The sequence below is a fragment of the Drosophila yakuba genome, chromosome 2L (assembly GCF_016746365.2).
Source record: "Drosophila yakuba strain Tai18E2 chromosome 2L, Prin_Dyak_Tai18E2_2.1, whole genome shotgun sequence".
Lineage (NCBI taxonomy): Eukaryota > Metazoa > Arthropoda > Insecta > Diptera > Drosophilidae > Drosophila > Drosophila yakuba.
In genome coordinates this window covers 30,443,796-30,468,510 of record NC_052527.2, presented here as the reverse complement: position 1 = coordinate 30,468,510, position 24,715 = coordinate 30,443,796, and the positions used below count along the sequence as shown (strand labels likewise).

Here is a 24,715-nt window from a genome sequence, read left to right as displayed (position 1 = left end):
ATGTTTATATTACGAGCTCTTACATTCCGTCGTCTTCTGAATTTCCGGAAAATATAAACCATTTGTCCGCTATCCAATCCGTTTCAAATAGACTGTCCTATAGAGACTAGGTGACTTTAATATACCAGGCCATGACTTTATTGACGGCTTGCTCGACATATTGTTGTCGCAAGTTAATTATATTCGAAATTCTCCAGGTCGATTATTGGATCTATGTTTTGTTACAATTCCTGAAAGTGTATTTCTGACTAGAGGTGCTACTCTAGTCAACCAGAAGATCCATACCATCAAACTTTCGAGGTGACAATCGACACAGGTACCGTAATAAAAGAGAGACCAGATAAGTCAACCAAACGAATTCAATTTTTTTGTAGGGCAAACTTTCGGAGGCTAAATCTTTTTATATCTGGCTTTAATTGGTCCGATCTTTATTCTTGCAACATAATGGCCTATGCCATAAATATTTTTTATACTGCAATTACATAATTTTTTAACTCTTGTGTTGCGATGTACTATCCATCTATATCTAACAAAAAGAGTTGACACATCTAAGAAATGTTAAGTCCAGACTTTATATAAAATTTAAAAATACCGGTTCTCAATCTATAATTTCTAAATATGTAAGTGCTCTGTTAATTTTACCGTGCTTAATGCTCAGTGTTATAAGAATTATTTAAACCGTTGTAAGTTCCAGTTCGCACAGGATCCCAAACAGTTTTATAATTTCGTTAGCACTAAGCGCAAAACAACCAGTTACCATTCCTCACTATTTTTTGAAAATACTACGGTAACATCGGATCAGGCAATAGCTGATCTATTTGCCAAGTTTTTTTTAAACCACATATTCTCCGTTACCTCATTCCGAACGCCCTTTTTACCTTATTTATTAACGACTTTCCCTTAATTATAAAGCATACGCGTGTACTTATGTACGCTGATGATGTAAAATTATGTCTCCAGTATAAGGACATTTCTCGCCATTTGGACTTACAATCCGATCTAGATAGCTTTCAAACCTGGTGCCGTGATAACGTATTAATCTTAAATGGCTCTAAGTGTAAAGTTATGACCTTTTGTCGTGCCAACTCTATGCACGCGACTTACACTGTAAGTGGGTGCACTTTGGACAGAATAACACATGTTGATGATCTTGGTGTTCTTCTGGACCATAAACTTAAATTTTCAGACCATATTTCGTCTATTGTCAATAAGACCAGGGGTGTGCTTGGTTTTATAAAACAGTGGTCAAAGGAATTTGATGATCCTTACATGACCAAAACCTTATTTATATCTTTAGTCCGTCCGATCCTCGAGTATGGATCACCTGTTTGAAGTCCACAATATGAAGTTTACTCGGACCGAATTGAATCGGTTCAAAAGAACTTCTTACTTTTTGCCTTACGACGCCTTAATTGGGATGCAAACCTTAGATTACCTCCTTATTCAAGTAGACTAATGTTAATTAACTTACCCTCCTTAGCTAACAGTAGACAATGCTTGGAACAGTCTTTATTTTTAACCTTATTCTATGATGTTGATAGTCCCGACTTGGTTAGTCGGCTAAACTTCACTGTTCCAAGCAGATTTACTAGAAATAACGTACCGGTAGTTTTAAATCAATGTAGATCTAATTATGAGTTGTATGATCCCTACAGAGTATTATGTTCTGAATATAATAGATTCTTTTCTATTATCTCTAATTCTGACTCTCTGCCGTTCTTAAAGCGATTACTGTTGTAACGGGGATTTCTTCTATTCCCATATTTCGCCACTTCGTAGTCAGCGTTGTCACAAACCGAGTCGCATACACAGCTTAACATTGGGCACCAGTCTGGCGGCTGTTGAGTAAATTCAAAAACATTGCGGTTTCGCTGGAGAAATACTTCCTGGAACACTTTCCAAGTCATACCGTTATACGAAATTTGCGTAAGCCACGGGGATGCGCTTCCCTTCATGTAGTTGCACAGTGCCATAATAAATTTACTACATTGAAGGGGCTGCTCCGAAAATTATATCAGTAGTTGCACAGCACTTTCCTGCCTCTAAGTTTGCAGATTTCGGTAGAGTTACATCATGACTATGCTGCTGCCCACGTTACGGCGTTGCTTGCACGATTTTCGCAAGTTCAGCGAAATTCCGACTTTGCATTTCTGGACGCCAGGGTGCGGAAAACGGCACACCCACCTATAGGGATCCCACATATCGGGTCGTCAGGATTTTGGGTGTGGTTGTCTATAGGTCTTGCTTTAACACATTTATTCCCATTCTCAAATAATTGGTCGCTTTACTTCTTCACATTGACAAAAATAAGCAGAACATCAAGGAACACAAGGGGAAGATGAAACAGTAATGTCTTACACACCCTTTCCATTGCCACAAGCGCAATAACATGCAAATAAAGACAATGTGCATACCCATTCATTTCGCGACACATATATATATATAAATTTAGCCATATATATATATGTTGGAGCATTGGTAGCATTATTTGAATTTAATTCAATAACATGAATATTGTATGTGATATGATGTATGTGTAGTAAAGAAGAATAGAGAAAACAGAACCACCGTTATTGCTATCTTGTGTTCTTTATATCACCGAGAGTCAGTGAGAGGACTTATTGTAAATTCTCTCACTGAGTGTGACCCGTGCCACGTGTTTGATGTGTTGCGTCTTCCTTTGGTTCGTCTCGTGTACATCACCTGGAGAAGTGTGTGAGCGAGACTGGACTGGCTATTGGCTGTATGTGCGGAAGCGCAGGATGGTAAGTGTAACATGAGCAAGCTGCGCAATAGATTTTGGGGACGACAGCGCGTACATAACAAGAGAGAAGTCAGTCTTAGTAGAATACTGCTAGTACACAGACGATATTAATTGTGAAAGGACGACAAGTGGAACGATGGCACCAACAAAGGGAACGGGGCGCCAAGAATACTGAAGCATACGCTTCGACATATATATTTAATACTTTATGATAAACCACTTTTAGGAGTAGCGTGCATTTTTCTGTGAAGCTCACGAATTGATTTGGAAAATTTTGTAAGGTGGAAGTTAGTGTGGATAAATTTCACTTCGATTCATAAACCTGATTTCTGCAATACATACTTCAGTAGTTTACACACACATTTTTATAATTTTTGATTTAATAAATCTTTAGTCTATAGTCTAACTTACGAATACAAACTCAAAAATGCATACATATGTAATACAAAATATATAAAAAAGCAAAATCAGTAAGGAAGGGAAGGCAGCATCTGCTACCCAGTTAATGTCAATTCATCGTTTCGGAAAGTTTGTTGTTTTGTACATATATAAACTGTGTCTAACAAACACCTTTTATAATTTCACATACGTGTTATCTACCTTAACTTAAAAAAACTATATATTAGTGTTGACATGGGTGTTTAGGTAGGTGCATACATATGTCTTTTGTGATATTTATTAAGTGCATGTCGACATTCTTTGCAGTTCATGATTCTTCTGAGGTAAAGTTGAAACCTTATCAACGTTTTTCATAAAATAATCATACAATCCTAAGCTTCATAAATGGTTGTAGTTATGTATGCCATCAAGAGTATTTCCTCCGCTTAACCCACTGTTATTTACATATGTATGTAGCTCGCTGAACATGTATGTACTTACATATGCATGTGTAGGAATATTGGATTTGTACATCCTGCAACTGCACAATTTATCGTTACTAAATATCATCATTAAGTAGTGTGCGACGTTGGCAGATTCTGATCGGCAGTGTTGCAGTACAACATTTTCGACGGAAAAATACATATGTACAAATGTATATCCAATTGATTTTCCCACTAATGTAATTTTTTAAGTTGGTAAACAACTACCAAATTGATTGCTTTGTGTTTATGATTTCTTATAAAAATTATCTGAATTATCATTAAAAAAATGTGTCCTTCCAAATTGTAAAAGATCTAAAAATAGTTCTTTGAAGCCTTTCGAAGATAACAGGTTAATCACATTCTTTTTCAGGTATTTTTTGTATTGATACGAGAAAAATTTAAAATATAGAAAAAATTAAAATGAACAACAATACAGATCTGCATAATTCCGTTGATCAGGACTATTCCGAATTTCTCAGCGAGTATTTACTGCAAAACAATTCCCAAAGTATCGAACCGGAAGCCAGTTACGAAGGTTTGTATAACAAAAATATTGGGAAAGTCAATCATATTTTCTTTTTCAATGTAATTTAGATGGAGAATTGGAAGCAGAGTGGTTGGTTTCCGCTGGTTATCCAGAATTGACAAAACCCTTCAAACAAGTAAGTAAATCTTAAAATTTACATCGAAAAATTGTTGCTCTGGTTTTCAAAATCGTAATAATTTTTTGATTTGTATAACGGTCACTTTTGTTTGGCGAAATGAAAAGTAAATACCTTTTTTTTATATGAAATCAGATCTTATTTGCTAAGGGAAAGAAATAGTTTACTCAGTGGTCTACTGATGTTGATTCCACATGATTAATTAATTAAAAGGAGGGCCAAAAGTATTGTTTGTAAAATATAATATTTAATTTAATTACTTAAATGGTGAAAGTGCAGTAAAAAAGTAATGTCGAACATCAAAATTAAAACTGTGAAAAAGGTGGCACCTCTAAATTCTATCAAGCCCTCCAATTTCTGCCTTCTCCTGGCTTCAATACAAGCAATTGCAAATATAAAAGGAATTTTTCACGTTGTTTGATTTTGACAAATAAAATAAAACAGGTATTTGAGCAGCAAGAAGCGATGAGAAACGAAACATTCTAAAAACTATCGAAAATCGAATTAAAAAAAAATTACGATAACTGGAGAATTCCTGATTATTACTATTCACTACAGTGTACTGGTTTTGACAATAAATTGTGTCAATGACACATAAGACCCATCTCGCCACCAATCTTACCTTCCAAAAGTGTCTTCTCAACTTCAAAAGATTTGGTTACAGTTGGTGACTCTGATGCCCCCATACTGAATATTTATTGAGTTAGCATTTAGAAAAGCACAAAATATTTTTCAAATCGCAATTTTTTAATCAGGTTTTGGTAAATTCCATTTAATGGCAGAGGCGTCAGCGGCGGCGCTAAGTGTGCAACCTCGGACACTTTTATGTCTGAATATGCCTTACACTTCTATTATCCGTTAACTTACATTCTCTCTGAAGACTTGCAGAACTAATTAGATGTAAAAACAATGATAATTAAATAGTAAAATAAAAAAATAGTCTTTTGTGTAAGGAAATACAAAATTAAAAATTTATCATATTACAGTGTGTGGCCGTCCACTATAAGATGTTAAGTGAGCGAAGGCGGCTAATACCTGTATATATAGACACGAATAAATATCTGCTGTGGTTGTCCGATTCTAACGCGTTTTACACCAAGCGAAAGATAGAGCATAATTTTAAGACTTACAAAAACTTATATGATTTACGAGAAAAAGCGGTCAAAGTGTATTATTAAAATTTAAATAAAATTGGATCTGATGAGGGATGTCGGGAGAACTTGTATAAATACCTACAATGGTATCATTTCCATTGTTTGTTTTCTAAAAGTTGTTCCTTTTAATATTCGCATTCTTTTTAAATTCATAACTGCATTAAATTGGTGAGCCTTCCAGATAAAACTACTCTTAATATATAAAAAATAGTTTTAGAACTTTCTCTTTGGAAATCAGAGTACTTTTAAAAGACTTTTAAAATCGTTTATTACAAAAATTAGTTTAATAAAATGATTTAATAAAATTTAAACCAAAAACCTGCTAATTTATTATATTAAATTAAAGTATTTTCCAATTATGTACTGGTATGAGATCGCTACTTATTGTTTGATGTTCTAGAACACATAGAAATCTCTTTGACTGAATAGTTTTTGCGCAAAACTGAAAACCCAACATAATAGGAAGCTTCATAACACCAAAAATACTTCAAGCTGATGAAGGTCACAAGAATGTCATCCCACATTCCCAAAATACCCGTTACTCAGCTAGTGAAATTCAATTATTTTTCGGGGGCAAAGTATTTTTGGTATACGAATATAAATTGGCTAGAAAAATAATAAAAAAAATATTAAAATGGGTGTGACAGTTTTGGGAGGTTTGTGGAAACAAGCTTGCGCTCCGTCTGGAATATACATCTCAATTTCCTTTCCTTCCGGATCCTAATCCTGATCAAGAATTTGTATACTTTATTTGGTTGGAAACACCCCTGAGACTAGATTTATTTCGGGACTTAAACGGTTTCCGTTCAACACTTTTTTCCTATTTTAATTTTACTTAGTTTTATTGCTATTATTTTATTGCCGTGTTACGTCGGCGTTTTAGTGCCCGTGTCCTGGATAAGGACTAGGGCCAAAGAAGGGGCATCCGATGTTTAGGCACCAGGTTGTCAACGTAAGCTCGTCGATTTTGGGTCGTGGGATCAGAGCAAACCTCTCACTTTTCCAACATAACGAGAATAAATATTAAAAGTGCCGTTCGTACCGTTCGTCAGTCAGCAGTCCTCACTGCCTCATTTCTGAACTACTGCACTTCTCGTTTCAGCAGCCCTTTGAAAAATGTTTACCTACTCATTTTGTTGTAGTTGAATTATTGATTAATATTTGTTGGCTAGTGTCATTTCTAATACAAAAATTAAAGGCTAGTATACAAAGATTATAAGAAGTTAACTATAATTGTTTTTAATTAGGCGTATCGAAATTATTACCGGACAACGATGAACACGTTAACAAAAATTATTGGCTATTCACGACCATAAACGTCGCTCTGAAGGCTTCTGTCTTTGCATATAAAAAACAAAGCGTACTCGCAGATGAAAAGTTTTTATACCCGTTACTCGTACAGTAAAAGTGTATACTAGATTCCTTGAAAAGTATGTAACAGGCAGAAGGAAGCGTTTCCGACCATATAAAGTATATATATTCTTGATCAGGATCAATAGCCGAGTCGATATGACCATGTCCGTCTGTCTGTCCGTCCGTATGAACGCTGAGATCTCAGAAACTACAAAAGCTAGAAAGTTGAGACTAAGCATACAGACTCCAGAGACATATACGCAGCGCAAGTTTATCGATTCATGTTGCCACGCCTACTCTAACGCCCACAAACCGCCAAAAACTGCCACGCCCACACATTTGAAAATTGTTTTCATTTTTATATTAGTCTTGTAAATTTCTATCAGTTTGCAAAAACACTTTTTGCCACGTCCACTCTAACGCCCACAAACCGCCCAAAACTGCCACGCCCACACTTTTGAAAAATCTTTTGATCTTTTTTCATTTTTGTATTGGTCTTGTAAATTTCTATCGATTTGCCAAAAAACTTTTTGCCACGCCCACTCTAACGCCCACAAGCCGCCAAAAACTGTCAGTGTTTAAGACTCTCCTTCTCCCTTCCACTAGCTGAGTAACAGGTATCAGATAGTCGGGGAACTCGACTATAGCGTTCCCTCTTGTTTTTATTTAAACAATACTAAACATTTAGTTTATATCAATGAAATACATTTTGATGGAATTATATATATTTACGAATTCAGTCCGAGAGTTTCATAAAAAAAATAACACGGTTGGTTTGTGATATATTATTAATCGTTTTATTTATTCCAATAGAGGAAGAACTAGAGCCTTTGGATTATCACTTAGTTGGACAATTGATTTCGATGTTGAAATGGGCTGATAGCGTACTCAGAACTGAACTGCCTTATGGGGACATGTTTGCGTTTATATAGACAGATTGGGATAGCTTAAGAGTGAAGTTTAAAATAATTAGGTTATAATTGTTTATTAAGAGAGAAGCTCTCGAAAAATATGAAAGAAGCTCCCGAAAAATAGGAGTAATTGGAGAATCCTGAGACCATTGCGTGGGCGGAAGTTTTTGTTATTTCACTTGGCCTCGCCAAGTGGTCAAATGTTTATGATTTGTTATTTCAGTTGGCTTCGCCAAGTGATCGAATGTTTAGGGGACGACGTTGGCTTGCCACAGAGTCTAGACTTTGGAATATGATGCTATGCGTAAATGACAGCTAAGCTTAATCGAAGGGCTCTCGATCTTTGATTATATTTTGTTCTTAGACATTAATGTGTGCGTGTGAGTTGTTACAATAGTGTGTGTGGTTTTGTACTTAGACATTAAAGTGAGTGTGTGAGTTGGGGAGTTGTGGGTGTAGAATTGATATGTTACTATATACATATATATTCGTGCACCAATAATTTGTAGACTGAACAATAACGTAATACACACAATCAAAAAAAAAATACAAAAAGTAAAGATACTCTATGTTGAGATACATATATATAGGTGTATTTTGGTATTTATGTTATTCTGCGACACGCTTCAGTCGCTATTTGATCCTCAGATTGCTTGAATTCCGCACTTGTTTTGGAAGTGACTGCTTTTACTTTGTCTTTGCTGGTTTTATTTTTCATTTATTTAATTTTAGTATTGCCAGCAACATTAACAACACTGCGATGCAATAAAGTTTATGTTGTACGCCTAGGACGACTTCAACGGTTTAGGAGTATTCCCTTTTGCCGGCCCTTGATTCTTCCAGTCCAAGTCCTGGTGCACTGGGATTTTGTGCAGGATTAGATCTTTGCTCCTCTTGACACTTTACTTTGGACCGAAGTCCTTGGCTCTTAAGACAGTCTTCAGTCGAGTATGATACCGACCAAGAATAGACTTTCCGAAAATTGCTTCCCGAGTATTGAACTCCCGAGAATTGAACACTTTATCGGTGGGCTGAGACCTTGTTATACCGGCTTAGAGATTTTTTTCTGTACTACTCCGGTGATTGGTCTTCTAGGCCAAGTGTTTCCACCTAGGAGTTATAATTCTATATTTTCCCCATTTTGGAAGTTAATGCCCTGTTGGTGAACTGTGCCCGTGACTGGAGTAGAATTTCCCTGTGACGGATTGCGGCCACTGAACTGGTCATCGGACCATTTTCTTTGTGGCGTTCAAAGTCTTATGATCGTACAAAAAGAATGTACGTAACAGCCGTTAATTGTTATATTCTTATTTACTATTTCGTTCTACAGTAGTGTCGTTTATATTCCTTATATATAAATTAACAAATTTCGGAGTATATTTACTTGAGAGGCTACAACCGTCGCGTTTTATTTCCAAAAATGCGTTTTCTACTAAGTACAATATAGGCTGTTAGGCAACGTTTGCTGGGGCAATCGTGTTAGCTTATATATTCCAAATATTCTAATGTACAAGGTGCTTACGAAAGTAAACAGGACTTTTTGCATCTAGCGCCCTCTAGTGGCGCCATCTATATGTCGACTTGTGCAATAGAATCAGCTATCCTTTATCGACTTCCAGTAAAAATGTCATGACATTTCATCAATTGGAAGTGAAGTTATTGCGTTTTAAGTGCCAGTATGTAAAGTCAACATTAAATTTTGTTTTAATATTGATACAACTTTTACCGAAATGTTTTAACTGATGAAACAAGTTTATGGCGATAATTGCCTATCCCTGCTACGGGATTGGTTCGGTTTGAATGTTTTTAAATGTGGTCGTGGGGACATAAATGACGATGTGAGCTATGCGAGCCATCAAAATCGGGCCTGAAGAAGTCAAAAGTGGATTCAATACTGATTTGTTTTTAAGGTTCCAAGGGTATTGTCCACAAAGAATTTGTTCCACCCGGCCAAAAAGTTAATGTGTAGTGTGTAATCTTTGGTCAAATAATCGGCCGCAAGCGTCGATTGATGAGACGGCGCATTATCGTGCAATAAACGCTAGTTTCCATCTTCGCGGTATCAAAAGCCTACTATGTAACATACCTTAACGCCCAACTTGACGAGTAACTTACATGGCGGAGGTACATTAATACTATGAAAACTTACCTACATACTGTACTTTGAGGTCCAGCCTTGAAAATCTCTGCTGCTTGGGAACGCGGTTTTTTAGAAACGACAAGATTCATAGAAATTTTGGTATTCTTCTTGTAACAGATGAATTATCCATACCTAATGCTTTTGTGACATGGCAAACAAACCAAACGTCTTGACACTAGCGTTTCAGTGTTTCGTTGAATTGGATGTGTATAACTGTATCTTCTTCAGGATTTGCCGTAAGAACCCGTTTATTATTGAAGCACCAGCAACTTAAATACGGATGGCAACAATATTCGGTTAAACTTGTGTTACCTTTGGGTTGTTTTCGAAACGACGTAAAAATCTATTTTTTATATTGTTGCTCCAAGTAACTAGCCAAACAATCAAAGCCATTTGTTGCCAGAAATGGATTTGACATAAGTGACGGTTTTAATTCAAGAGCACCGGAGTTCCTAAGATGCTTTCTTTTTACAAACAATAAGTCAATAAAACTGGTGATCGGGGTTCACTCACACCTGGCGATGTCTCTTTGTTTGCTGTGAGCACGTTTGATTTGCTAGATTGGATACATCAAACCGTACCTGTCCTGCTGCTGTCAGTTATAAGCACATCATGATTTGGGATAAAGTAGTCATCGGCAGGTATAACTCTTAGATCCACTTCTGTTATGTCTTGTATTCTCAACCGTGAAGACTACGTATCCCTTCCAAGTTTTAGACAACGTCCTTCGATCTATTGCTTTAGTGTTCAAGACTTCATTATTAATAATAAAATGATTAATTTATCTTTTAGGGGATAGAGGTTTCTAAAACTGACTTGGATCCCATACTTACTACTTTATCTAAGCCACATGCTGAAGCGATTGTACAACTGGTAAGGACCCTAAACAAAACGGTACGGGGGCGTACAAAAAACCGACAAAAACGGAAACCTGATATAAGAGATGTATTTCGCGAATTTGATGTAAGTATATAAATTCTTTTAGTTTACCCGTTATTCTACAAGTAAGGTCCGTTCGTGTGCCCGTCTGTATAAATATAAAATATATTAAAAATGCTGATTCTACTGACGGCTACGCTGTGCAAATTTGTTTCAGAACGTTTACATATATCTTCGGTATCCTTTGCTCTTGTACCTCTGCAGTAATTATATATTTGAAAAAAGCTGATGTGAACCAATACTTTTTTATTGCTTTTTATACCCGTTACTCGTAGAGTAAAAGGGTATACTAGATTCGCTGAAAAGTATGAAACAGGCAAAAGAAAGCGTTTCCGACCATATAAAGTATATATATTGTTAATCAGGAACAATAGCCGAGTCGATCTGGCCATGTCCGTCTGTCCGTCCGTCTGTCCATCCGTTTGATTAATGTTTTGGTCAATTTCGACCCGTTATTCGTAGAGCATTTCTTACCACCCATAATTACGCGCTTTTTTAAAAATATCAAAATAAAATATAAAAAAATAATTTAAGTGAATCTTATTTGCATTTTAAATACTGAAAATTGGTAATTATACCCGTTACTCGTAAAGTAAAAGGGTATACTAGATTCGTTGAAAAGTATGTAACAGGCAGAAGGAAGCGTTTCCGACCATATAAAGTATATATAAAGATCAGGATCAATAGCCGAGTCGATTTGGCCATGTCCGTCTGTCCGTCCGTCTGTCCGTCTGTCTGTCCGTATGAACGTCGAGATCTCAGGAACTACAAAAGCTAGAAAGTTAAGATTAAGCATACAGACTTCAGGGACATAGACGCAGCGCAAGTTTGTCGAATCATGCTGCCACGCCCACTCTAACGCCCACAAACCGCCCAAAGCTGCCACGCCCACACATTTGAACTATGTTTAAATATTTTTTCATTTTTGTATTGGTCTTGTAAATATCTATCGATAGAACTTTTTGCCACGCCCACTCTAACGCCCTCAAACCGCCCAAAGCTGCCACGCCCACACTTTTGAAAAATGTATTGATATTTTTTCATTTTTGTATTAGTCTTGTAAATTTCTATTAATTTCCCAGAAAACTTTTTGTCACGCCCACTCTAACGCCCACAAAGCGCCAAAACCCGTCAGTGTTGCAGACTCTCCTTCGCACTTCCACTAGCTGAGTAACGGGTATCAGATAGTCGGGGAACTCGACTATAACGTTCTCTCTTGTTATACCCGTTACTCGTAGAGTAAAAGGGTATACTAGATTCGTTGAAAAGTATGTAACAGGCAGAAGGAAGCGTTTCCGACCATATAAAGTATATATATTCTTGATCAGGATCAATAGCCAAGTCGATCTGGCCATGTCCGTCTGTCCGTCCGTCTGTCCGTCCGTATGAACGTCGAGATCTCAGGAACTACTAAAGCTAGAAAGTTAAGATTAAGCATACAAACTCCAGGGACATAGAAGCAGCGCAAGTTTATCGATTCATGTTGCCACGCCCACTCTAACGCCCACAAACCGCCCAAAACTGCCACGCCCACACTTTTGAAAAATGTTTTGAAATTTTTTCATTTTTGTATTAGTCTTGTAATTTTCTATCTATTTACCAAAAAACGTTTTGCCACGCCCACTCTAACGCCCACAAACCGCCCAAAACTTCCACGCCCACACTTTTGAAAAATGTTTTGAAATTTTTTCACTTTTGTATTAGTCTTGTAATTTTCTATCGATCTACCAAAAAACTTTTTGCCACGCCCACTCAAACGCTCTCAAACCGCCCAAAGCTGATACGCCTACACTTTTGAAAAATGTTTTGATATTTTTTCATTTTTATATTGGTCTTGTGAATTTCTATCGATTTGCCAAGAAACGTTCTGCCACGCCCACTATAACGCCTACAAACCGCCAAAAACTGTGTTTAAGACTCTCCTTTTCCCTTCCACTAGCTGAGTAACGGGTATCAGATAGTCGGGGAACTCGACTATAGCGTTCTCTCTTGTTTTTATACTAGTAATTTGACTAAATAACTATAGTAAATAATTAAAACGTATACAAAGTAAATTATTAAAACTGATGTAATTTAAAACAAAGAATTTTCAAAAAAAAGAAATTACATTTAAAATATTTCATAAAAATAATTCATAAACTAAAATATTATTTATAAAATAAATAAAAATATGGAAACTCTTTATTGCAAAATTGATTTCATTGATGCACGAAGTGCGGACATAAGCACCGAAGAATCATTGACGTCTTATATTTTTCACACGTCGTACGGTGAATACTCTAATGAAAACTATTCTAATATAAAATCATTTGAAAATTATTATGCATTATTAGGTACATAGATTGTGCTAATATTATTTCTATGTTGAATTTAAATAATTGTTATGTTAAGGCAATGCAAAACTAGAGTTTTTAAGTGGTGGCAATTTCTAAAAAATAATATAGATTTAAAGTCTAAGAACTTCTAAAATGAAGGGCATATTTTGTCATTTTTAAAATGCATGTGCATACGTGTGCACCAATACAGTGCACTGCAGTGGTCAGCTGTCGCTGTGTGTGCTCTAGAGCTCTCTGGCCTTTGAACAAAATTTCGAGAGAGCTTGGAGCCACTTGAAAAGCCACCACGAAAAAATCGTGTGCAAAAAAATCGTATGGCGTTACGCATCTTGTTATTCTAATGTCTTTGGTCCGTTTGTCTTTCCGTATGAACGTCGAGATCTCAGGAACTACAAAAGCTAGAAAGTTGAGATTAAGCATACAGACTCCAGAGACATAGAAGCAGCGCAAGTTTGTCAATTCATGTTGCCACACCCACTCTAACGCCCACAAACCGCCCAAAACTGCCACGCCCACACTTTTGAAAAATGTTTTGATATTTTTTCATTTTTTTATTGGCCTTGTAAATTTTTATCGATTTGCGGAAAAACACGCACACTTTAACGCCCACAAACCGCCCAAAGCTGCCACGCCCACACTTTTGAAAAATGTTTTGATATTTTTCATTTTTGTATTAGTCATGTAAATTTCTATGAATTTGCCAAAAAACTTTTTGCCACGCCCACTCAAACGCCCACAAACCGCCAAAAACTGTCAGTGTTGAAGGCTCTCCTTCGCACTTCCACTAGCTGAGTAACGGGTTTCAGATAGTCGGGGAACTGGACTATAGCGTTCTCTATTGTTGCTTTTAAATTATTTTCAATTAATTTTCCAACTGTTCCTATGCTGGCTAACTAATTATGATTAAATTAAAAGCCATAGTCAGCAGATCGAGACAGAAAGTTTAAAACTAGGGAGCTACAATAAATGATTAATTAATTTAGATTAAGATTCTTTGGGCAACAATTCCTCGTGCAGTTCGAATACGACTACACGGACATTTCCATCGCCTTCTGGAGAAACAGATACAATGTTGCAAAGCCGCCACTCCTTTAATCGCTCGTACCATTACACACAAGGGTGCTACTAAACATTCTCAAGTGGTGCGGCTTGGAGCTTAAGCACGCTCCTTTAACGTGTATGGCATCTTACTGAATGATAAGAAATACGATTTTATTTAAAACTACGTTTATGTAATTAATAAAGAATATTTATTTAAAATTTTGCACAGCATACTCATCACTTCACGAAGTTATGTAGAAGAAGTGTCACATGCAATGACGCATTCAATTATTTAATCTTTAAATCATCTAAAAAAACATTATTTAGCAGCAATTGTCTGAGCAGTAGATCATTTAAGACATTATATTTATTTTATTACGGTATCTATGTCAATTGTCACCTTAAATATGAAAATGCCGATCTTAGCAACATTTAAGGATTTGCTGCGATTGACAGCTGATCAGCTGTGGAGTCCTGTTGATCACTTTACTTTAGCTACGCCAAAACTACTGATTAGCCACCTTTAGATTGGCGCATAAACGATTTTATATCGTTTGCAACCCCTAGGCAAGCACAACAGTATTTTCGTTTTGGGCCCTTAGCTAGGTCATTACAAGTTCGGCAGCTCAGTGTGCACCATTTTATAACACAGCCAACACGTCATTTTTGACTGCTTAGGCTTTATAACATGTCTGCACTTCTTTTTTTTTCCAAATTTTTATTGATTCAGACCACTGTAAAAAAAAACAAAATGGAAACTTTGAATAGAGCTTAGAACTTTAGATTTTGTGTGAGAGAGCCAGAGAGTGGGTGCACCTAAGCAACACCAAAAACAACTGCGGACAACGCATGAAAAAGAAAGTAAACAAAACACAAAGACAGAAAAGCAAAAAATTTAGTTAATTTGTTTAAACTAGTGCACGAATCCAAAGAGATTCAATCGCAAAGCAAACGGAGTTGTAATAATATTGATTATAGAATGGAATTATAAAGAATTTATTAAAAATCGCAGCTGGTTTTGACAAACGTAAAAATAAATTCGGAACACAGAAAAAAAGGATGACCGTTCGCTTTATAGCTAGAACGTTGAGAGAGATCGAAAGATGAGACTAATTCATTCGTGTTACCCAGAGCAAACTCTTATCTTGACTTTGTAGTGTTTTAGCGCTTCGTCGAGCTTGAAAGTGCCGATTGAGTGACAGCAACGGCTAGAAGCTAGTTAAATCGTAGATCTTGGCCCTGAAGACTTCAAGGATTAACGGTTAAAGGACGCCTATAACAGCAGACCGAACGGTGAAAGCGACACAATTAAGAAGAAGTATAACGCTAGTGAACAGAGTACAGCAAGTAAACAGAGAGAAAGATGCAGCAGTGGAATTCAGCAAGGAGCAAGATCGTAAAGCAAGCCACCGAATTGAGAAGCAGGTAGCTGGAGCTCCAGACCCTGGTGTACTTGTCGACAGTACGATATATATATGTAAAATATATATATATAAGTTATGCAACCCATGGTTGCTAGGGGGAGTGACGAGCTCTTGTCACTGAATAGCTCACCTAGTGAGTGTAATCAACATCCTTCTTATTCTACAAATGGAGAAGGTGGCGATCCTCAGAAATAGACGAGACGATGGATTTCAACAAAGGGAAAGGGAAAAGGGTTCATAACTCCTCCCCCCTCAAAATCTGCGTCCCGCAGATTATTGGGCCTTGGGTGCCCTGTTAGCTTGTTGCACCTCCAGGTCCACTGTGCCGTCTCTTATTATTGGGATCCCTTTGGTCGATGTTAGCTTTCTCCATACGGTGTATAGGGCCACTCCGACAACCAAGGCGACCTATGCTTCCACCAGGAAGGAGAAAGAGACCTTCTCGGACATACCGGAGAGTCTCTTCAGGTTCTCCATATTAAAGGCGTTGACGTAGTGCAGTGAAGGCGCGTATCCCGTGGCAGTTATTGAAGTGAGTACTGCCGGCATGACTGTAATGTGCGTCGAGGAGTAGCTCGTGTAAGTTCTTCCGGCCACACTGATCGTCTCATTTGCGAACTGGACTATGTAAGTTCCGGCCAAGTGGTGGGTCCTGGATCCGACTTCCATCGTCCCGTTGAAATTAGACAGGAACATTCTCCCATCTTCGACCAGTTCTATGCGCGCCTCGTTGTTCCTGAGAAGTTCGCATTTAGCCTAACCGCCCTTTAACAGCTTGGAGATGCATCCGTTCTCGTCTAGCTTCAAACAGTCGTGTTCCCCATGGAGAGGCAGTCGTCTACTACGGCGTAGGTTTCTTCGGTGATTACGGCGACTTTGTCATGTTTGACCATGACTTGTTTCCCTCCATGCGTTGCCGGAAGAAGAAGAAGGCGGTAGTCCTTGGGGGCGACCTTGGGCATAGACAAAATGTATAGCAGCGCCGTTCCATTTGTTAGCACAGACGGGCGGGAAAATTCCAGTGCTTCTACTGTATTCTGGTACGGCAAGTTCCTGACCTCGGTCAAAATTGTTTGTACCTCCCCGTGGTCAAGTAAGCGGGAGTTTACAATTCCTGTCTTAGCTAATTGGCAAGCTTGGGTCAGCTCGCCGACCTGACTATCGATGATCAAAACCTTGTGCAGTAGCGTCGTTGCCGTGTGTACATCTCCATCGATGGCATTGACCGTCGCAGCTACTTCGTTCAATAGTCTCAGGGACTCATGTGAGGCGTCGAACAGGCCAGCGTTTATCCTTACTTGCTGGTCGGCCGTTTTGACGACGTTTTCCTGCGCACAAAGTATGGCGTCCCAATCCGATGCGTCCGGAGAATCCGCAATCCACTTCCACGCGGACCCAATCCAGTCAAGTGAACGACGTCCGCGCCGCGTGCCCATCAGTTTTGACAGGCCCTCCCGCGATTCTTCCAGGTAGTGCGTTACCAGCGCTTCAATCCTGGGATCCATTAGCTTAGCCTCGCGTTGAACCTCCTGAACCAGTGCCTCGAGCTTTGCCAAGTCGATTACATGCGCCAGTTTGAATTGACCGTTGACCCGCCAGACTGTGCCCTCCTGCAGCGGCACAACCGGTGCTTCATACTTGAAAATGTCCACAGCTCCCACCATTTGGGCCACGATGATGCTTGCAATTAAGAAATGTAGCTTGCAGTATTAAGTAAAAATTTTTTGGGGTAGGTGTTTGATTCCTTATTGTGTGTTATGTGCTTAGGGTTACGTGTAGTAAGGGAAGGGCACAAAGTGTGTGAGTGTAAGAAAGTTTCTACTCCCTAGCGCAAACGTCAAAGTTTGGTGGACTGTATAAACCTGCATCTGTTAAGCGCCATATAAATAGTACGGTGTACTATTGTACTATGTACGGTGTACCGAAGTAAGGTCAAGTGTTGTAAAATATTTGGCTCCGCCGAGGCTAGCCAGTGTGGAATTTATGTCCGGGATCGGGTAGGTGTCGGAAATCGTGACCGCATTCAACCGTTTGAAGTCGATGACTAACCGCCATTGCTTTTCGCCATCCGGTTTTGACTTTTTTACTATCCACACCGGAGAGGACTTTTAGACGGACTTATGATACCCTCAGTCAGGAGTTCTCTGATTTGCCTATCCACTTCAGACCTCAAGTTCGCTGGGTAGGGGTAGCTTTTCGCGTAAATTGGGTCTGAAGTGTTTGTGCGGATTTCTGCCTTTACACAAGTATCGACGGCCTCTCCCGGTGACAAGGGATCGAAGAGCTGCGAATACTCATCAATTAAGGCCTTTAAGGTCTGTTTTACACCATCCGGATGTGTTGGGTCTATTAAAGCATTGACGTTGGGGGACCTTTTAGCAAAAAGGGGGATCTTTATCCCAGGGGATATGACCAAGCAGTTGTTCTTCCTGTATACTAAGGCCTTTAGATCTGAGGCCTTTAGATTTGAGGGTGTCGTCCCCTATGATACCATCAAAGGTATTCAGTCCGGGGAGGACAAAGAAGGTAAGGGTCAAGTTGTTTCCTAATTTCTTAAAAAACTTCCCGGCTACACAGCGCGTTATTGTAACGGAGCCCGTAGCCGATTGGACGCGGAAAGGGATAGGAGGGACAGTCGACCCGGCGGCGATTCTGGGGCTGATGAAATTTTTGTTTGCGCCGGTATCGATCAGAAATTGTAATTTAGTCCCATCTTTCCCTTCGTATTCTACGTATGGGACGCTGGAGAGGCCTCGGTCATAAAATTTGGGCCCCCAGTTCCCATTTCAGGGTCGTCCCTCTCTTCCACAGCCTCCTGGCGAGGCATCCTAGCGTCCTCAGTACCGAGCTGATCGTAGTAGGGGTCAGCTAGAAGGACCTCGCTATGATCAACAGGAATTGTAATAGAAGGGTCGGGTATGGGCTCCATGTGGTATAGGTTTGTTGCCCTTTGGATCGGGTTTTGGTATTCGTTCGATGTTCGCTTTATTCCAGAACCCTCGTTCTGTGGGGACCTATAATCTGAGCGGTGGGATTGGCCCGACCGGTTCGACTTCATTTTTATGGCTGGTCTCGGGCCCTGGAAGCGGTAGTTGTTTTGGGGCCCACCATATCCCGAGCCTGGTGAAGGTCTACCGTTTCCCTGATAGGGGGAAGAAAAGCGAGGAACGTTTGGCGGCCGGTAGAACCGGGTATTTGGTACGAAACTCGCGGAGGACTGGGTAAAGTGACCCCCTCTTGGGGCAACAGCCTGTAACTCCTTGCAAAAGAAGTATGCTTCTTGTAAATCTTTTGGTCTGCGCATGACCAGTAGCCTAGAGGCATCATTGCCGACTCCCCGGATAAAGACGTCAAGAGCCTTGTCCCTCGAGTGTTCTGAGAGGGCCCTAACTGCCTCCATTGGATAACCCATAGCCTTCAATCCGTTGAGGATAAGGGAAAGGTGCTTATTCACCTCCAAATAATATTCCTCTAGAGTTTTATTCCTCTGGGTCAGTTGGCCAAGCTGATATTCCAGCGTACGCACATCGCGCTTGTCCGCGTAGTGCAGTGCCAGAACTCTCTTAATTTCCGGCCAGTCGTCGTCTTGAACCCCATAAGAGTCAAGAGCTTCCTCAGCCTCACCTCTCATTTTTTGCCTAATGTGACAGACTATGGCGCGGAACAGAGGTCTCCCTTTGATAACTTCGTAATCGTTTAGAATTGCCTGCGCACGGTTAACCCAAGAAACGTATCTCTCGGCTTGACCTTCGAATGTTTGAAGTTCTTTGACGCAATCTGGCAGCGTAAAGACTTCCTTCAATTCGTATTCATTGCGCGCACGCGCCAATGGCACCGGAGGCGTGACCACCGGATTACGACTTTCGTTTTCGGTTTCTAGCGTAATGAGCCTACCATTTATCTTTCTCATATCATCCTGCAACCCGGTCAACTGAGCAAGGAGCGCGTTAAGGGATTCTTTAATTTCTTCCATTATTATGAGCGTGGGGTATCGGAAGTAGATAGGATCGGACAGGCAGACGGTTAACCAAGGGTTCGTTCACTTGATATTTAGAATGTATTTTTAATTTTTTATTTTAGAGAGTCAATATTTAGGGCGTATTTAATTTGTTATTTTAGAAAATCAATATTTAGAACGTATTTTATTTTTTATTTTAGAAAAGCGCAAACTGGATGTAGATATGGTTTCACTCACCCTTGACAATTGATGTATGCGTGTTGAGGTGTATTGTTGTCTGTTGTGTTCTTCTTAAAATCTGAGGTAAAGATGTTTTTTTTTAGAAAATTTTAGTATTAATTGTGGGCAATGGTTTATCGTTTTTTTTTATATTCGTTTTTGTTTCATGTTTTTTTCTTTCTTTTTTTCATGTGGTTTTGGTTTTTTGGACAGTGACGAGTGAATTTAGTGAACAGTTGAACTGGGTGCGGTGTTCCGTATTCTTCCCTTTTTGGCCTTGGCCTACTAATGGTACGGTTGCCACACAATCTACTGGGCAGCTTCCTCGGGTGCTTCCACACCACTCAGCCTATCCAGCAGATTACCACACGTTTTAGTTAGAGTTTATCTGGTGATTATTTCATCTTTTCATTTTATTTATTCCTTTTCTTCCTCTTCGGCACTATGTACATTGCACTCGCGAATAGGTTACAAAGAGTGTAGGCAAATCGCCGCAGTGGGTCATTTCATAGGCCTTCATTATTATTTTTTATGAAGACGCTTTTGCGCCCGCGTATATTGCTCCTGGATGGAGACAGTATTAACGCTGTGGCGGGTGGTCTTTTCAGTTAGTTATGTGCGACTTTTTTACGCCCGTGCAGAATGTTGTTCCCGCTACAGACTGTAGGGGCATTCTCACCGCGGCGGGTGGTCGTTTTTATTGTTTAATTGTTCACTGTCACATCACATTACTGTCACTCTAATTTTTCTAATTTTTCCACATTCCATTTGTTCTTGTTTTGTTTCAATTTTATGTATCTGTTTTATTTAATCTATTGGTTCGGGCGCCAGTTATGCAACCCATGGTTGATAGGGGGAGTGACGAGCTCTTCTAAGACAAGGGAAAGGGAAGAGGGTTCATAACTTATATGTAATTCTCATTTTAAGATCAATATGCCTTTCAAACTTCAGCCACTTTTGTGACTTTTCAGATAACACATCTTCTGTTTCGAAGGCATGCTTATGTCATGCACTATGCATTCTAAACTACTAATCTCCATCGAATTTTAGAGTGCTGACTCTGGCCAAGTTTGTTTTTGCCTCTAGAAACTATTGAATCTCAATTTCTAATCTTATGAAGGACTGATTACGATATTCTCCTTTGAGAATATGGGTCTGCATATTCTTTATGGACTTATAACTAATATCTTTTAACGGGTGCAGAGAAATACCTACGGAAGAATGGCCTGCCTGCCAACAAAGCGCGTAGCAACGGCAACGCCGTAAAGATAAGAGTTGGGCGATTCAGAGCTTTGAGAAAGATAACCTAACGGCAAATCGAAAGGAAACAGTGTTCTGTGATAGGGTGAAGAAAGTAAACAGCAAGGGGGATGCGGCAGTGAAAGTCAGCAAGGAGCCACAGGATTGAGAAACAGGTAGCTGGGACTCCAGACCCTGATGTACTTGTTGTCAACTTACATTTTTGTTCCGCTGAATCTCTTTATAGTTGCAATTACATTTCAAAATCTCATTACTGATATCTTCTTGTAGGTCTAATGCCTCTCTGCCTGCTTGCTCCTCTTTATATAACTTTACGTTTATGTTTCTGTGCCGGTTCGTTTTTTATTTGGTACGAAAGCTCTTTACGATAAGCTTAGGAGGCTGGCATACGAGAGGAGGGAGTACATAAACGGTCTGCCTTAGACCGTCGTCACTAGAACATAAAACAGTTGGTGAGCATATGAGTGTATAAAGAAAGCCTTTGTTGAAAGCAATCTGGTCAAAACTATAACAGATCTACGTAACTTAGCGGTATTTATAGGTAACAATGTATTGAAAATATGATATTCTCAATATAGTTGCAAAACTGCAAAACATTGCTGAATATAGCATTGGCCATACGCCAACTAGACTTCGTCAATTTTTTTTTTTTTGCCAAAAATAATTTCGATTTTGATATGATAGAATACAGACAACCATATCATATTGCTGCACTGATAGCAGTCGGGAAATTAAGTAATGCAGACGAAATTTTTTTTATCATAAATTCGGTAAAGTCCAGTTTTTGACAATATATACTTTCAGCTTTAAATTAAACAAAGTTGATCACCATAAAGCTGTTAAAGGGGCAGTCGGAAGATTAAAGGTAAATAATAGAAAAGAATTCTTAACTTGATTGCTTTTGATCATTAATTTAAGAAATTTTGTATATACAATTACTATTATCATAAAATAAACGCATAAATTTGTTTACTTAAAGGAACGAAGTACAGGAACACGCTCACGAAGTGCCACACCAGATTCTCTGGACTCTTTACAAATTGATCAAGTTTGGACAAACAATTATTTGTATGTATTATTGAATTGCTTGAGCACAATTACTAAACTTGAAATTTTTTCAAATAGACCCAATTTTGTAAATAATTATGAAAAAAATTGTGAACCTGGTAAACGATGTGTAGAACAATCTAAAGAAATATATTTAAAACAAATCCTTCGACGAACTCCTAGCGCCCCACTTAAAAGCGGCACCTGTGTGGATATATTTCGTGGTTCGCATGTGCGATGTGATATACCTTTGTACTCGACGCATGGTGTAGAATTGCTTGGATATTCACGGATTAGCACCATACAATTGCCACGAAACCGATCCGGCTCTGATCCCTTTTGTTCTATTGGGTATGTTTTTCCATTTTAGAGGACTTCTTAAATCTTAGCATTTCTAAAGATATATCTTTTCAGCCGATCGAAGGATTGTCAAAGTGAAAACGATACACCATCACAAAAGAATACATTGAGTGAAGTGCTGTCAGCTTCAGAGAATGAATGTATTCGCCTATTTCCTATGCCCTACAATATTCTGAGCTTTGAAAGTCTTTGTCGAGATTCCTCTAGTACTGATAGCTGCGAAGTACTAGGTAACTGTGATACCCCTTCAACAGTATTCACAGATATTGCATCAATAAGCGAAAATGGCATGAAACGTTTACAGACAATACTTTGGTTAGAATTAGCCACAATATTTGATCGCAACAAAGTTTCTTTAGATAAAAGAAAACCTTTTAAACGTCGTCGCAAAGAAGAGGGTAATCTCTTTGGGGTATCTATAAACGCGCTTATACGTCGGGATCAGCAAGTTACTGGCACTGACTCATCTTTAGTCCCACTATTTTTGGAAAATCTAATTGGCGAACTTCTGCGTCGTGGCTCTAGAGAAGAAGGATTACTGCGAATAGGTGGTCATAAGCAAAAGGTAAAAATAGTGCTAATGATGTGGTAATCAAATTATAATATATATATTTTTTTTTTCAGACTGAATTACTTTATAATGAATTAGAATCAGCCTTTTATCAGAATCCGGAAAATCTAACTAATATTTTTTGCACAGCTACTGTTCACGAACTTAGTTCGTTGCTAAAACGATGGTTGCGGGAACTTCCTCAACCTCTACTTACTAATGAGCTGATAAAACTGTTTTATCAATGTCACACACTTCCATCAATGGATAAAGTGAATGCACTATCGATTTTATGTCACCTGCTTCCACCCGAAAATAGGAACACATTACGTTCTTTATTAAGTTTTTTTAATTATATTATTAATCTAAAGGATATAAACAAAATGAATGTTCATAACGTAGCAACAATAATTGCACCATCACTATTCCCACCACGTTATATACACCCAAGTGACAAAAACAGCATTTCAGAACAAGTAACAATGGCCGCACAGTGTTGCCATTTAACGAATATTTTAATCTTACGTGGTGAAAGTCTTTTCCAAGTACCCAACAATTTAATTATGGAATCACAGAAAACAATTATGGTATGTGTTATATTTCAGTTATGAATTGACCGTAATGATATGTTTCCATAGGGTAAGAAAGGATGGCAGCGGCATCGGAATTTAAATGAAATTACTCCAAACCCAAGTGGAAAGGCGAGCAATGTTGGTATCGGAAACGATTCTGCAGTTATAGATAAATACTCAACCAATTTAAAGCATTTACATCCATTTGTTATTTGAACAATCGGTTGCTAACGATTCTTAAGTTGTAATTTATGTTGATTATATATTTATGTATTTTTAAAGAAAATATATGGAATATTCTTTAATTTAAATGATCCTCAAATTTAAATTATATTTAAGATTTATACTAAATGTGTCTGGTATGTTTATGGTATATATGTATGTAACAGGCAGAGAGGGAAGCGTTTCCGAGACATATAGTCTTGATCAGGATTACTAGCACAATCGATTGGCCATATCCGTCTGTCTGTCCTACCGTATAAACGTCGAGATCTCAGGAACAAAAAAAAGAAAACAAAAATAAGATTAAGCATTCAGATTCAAAGATATACTCGCAGCTCTTGTCTTTCCTTGATGTTGCACCGACCACTCTTACGCCCACAAACCACCCAAAACTGCGACGCGAGCACCTTTAAAATATTTTTTATTTTCGTTGTATTTGTCTGGCCAATTTCCATCGGTATACAAAAAACATTATGGCCCCGCCCTCAAACCTGGAACTGCCACGCCCTTACTTTTGAGTGCTTCGCCGAGCTTGAAATATGAATTATATCTTCAACGGGAATTTCAGTAAGAACCTGTTTCCGCAGATGGAATCCGGATGGTAACAATATTCTGTTTAGCTTCTGTTGGTTTTTGAATGCTTTCGCAATGCTGTTTGCTCCAGTTAGGCAGTCCTCGATGTAAAACTACCCGTTACTATACCCGTTACTCGTAGAGTAAAAGGGTCTACTAGATTCGTTGAAAAGTATGTAACAGGCAGAAGGAAGCGTTTCCGACCATATAAAGTATATAAATTCTTGATCAGGATCAATAGCCGAGTCGATCTGGCCATGTCCGTCTGTCCGTCCGTCTGTCTCTCCGTCTGTCTGTCTGTCCATATGAACGCTGAGATCTCAGGAACAACCAAAGCTAGAAAGTTGAGATTAAGACTCCAGAGACA

At 38.6% G+C, this 24,715-nt stretch overlaps 1 protein-coding gene across 7 annotated transcripts; it reads left to right on the top strand.

Annotated features, from left to right (window-relative positions):
- The first annotated feature begins 3,091 nt into the window (after nt 1-3,091).
- LOC6529139 (rho GTPase-activating protein conundrum) lies at nt 3,092-23,864 on the top strand. 7 transcript variants are annotated; one of them, XM_015198689.2, is made up of 9 exons: nt 3,097-3,409; nt 3,998-4,162; nt 4,222-4,289; nt 10,640-10,810; nt 22,004-22,092; nt 22,150-22,422; nt 22,486-22,996; nt 23,056-23,568; nt 23,620-23,864. In XM_015198689.2, exons 2-9 carry the CDS (start codon nt 4,048-4,050, stop codon nt 23,767-23,769), a joined length of 1,890 nt encoding a protein of 629 aa, XP_015054175.1. In that variant the 5' UTR covers nt 3,097-3,409; nt 3,998-4,047; the 3' UTR covers nt 23,770-23,864. The 7 variants fall into 7 exon arrangements, 5 of the variants coding, with proteins under 5 accessions (XP_039226339.1, XP_039226338.1, XP_015054175.1 ...); XM_002090112.4 differs by lacking the exon at nt 3,097-3,409 and adding an exon at nt 3,438-3,486; XR_006245125.1 differs by lacking the exons at nt 22,150-22,422; nt 22,486-22,996; nt 23,056-23,568; nt 23,620-23,864 and adding exons at nt 21,295-21,476; nt 21,829-21,889 and having other exon boundaries at nt 3,093-3,409; nt 22,004-22,058.
- Nucleotides 23,865-24,715: the final 851 nt, after the last annotated feature.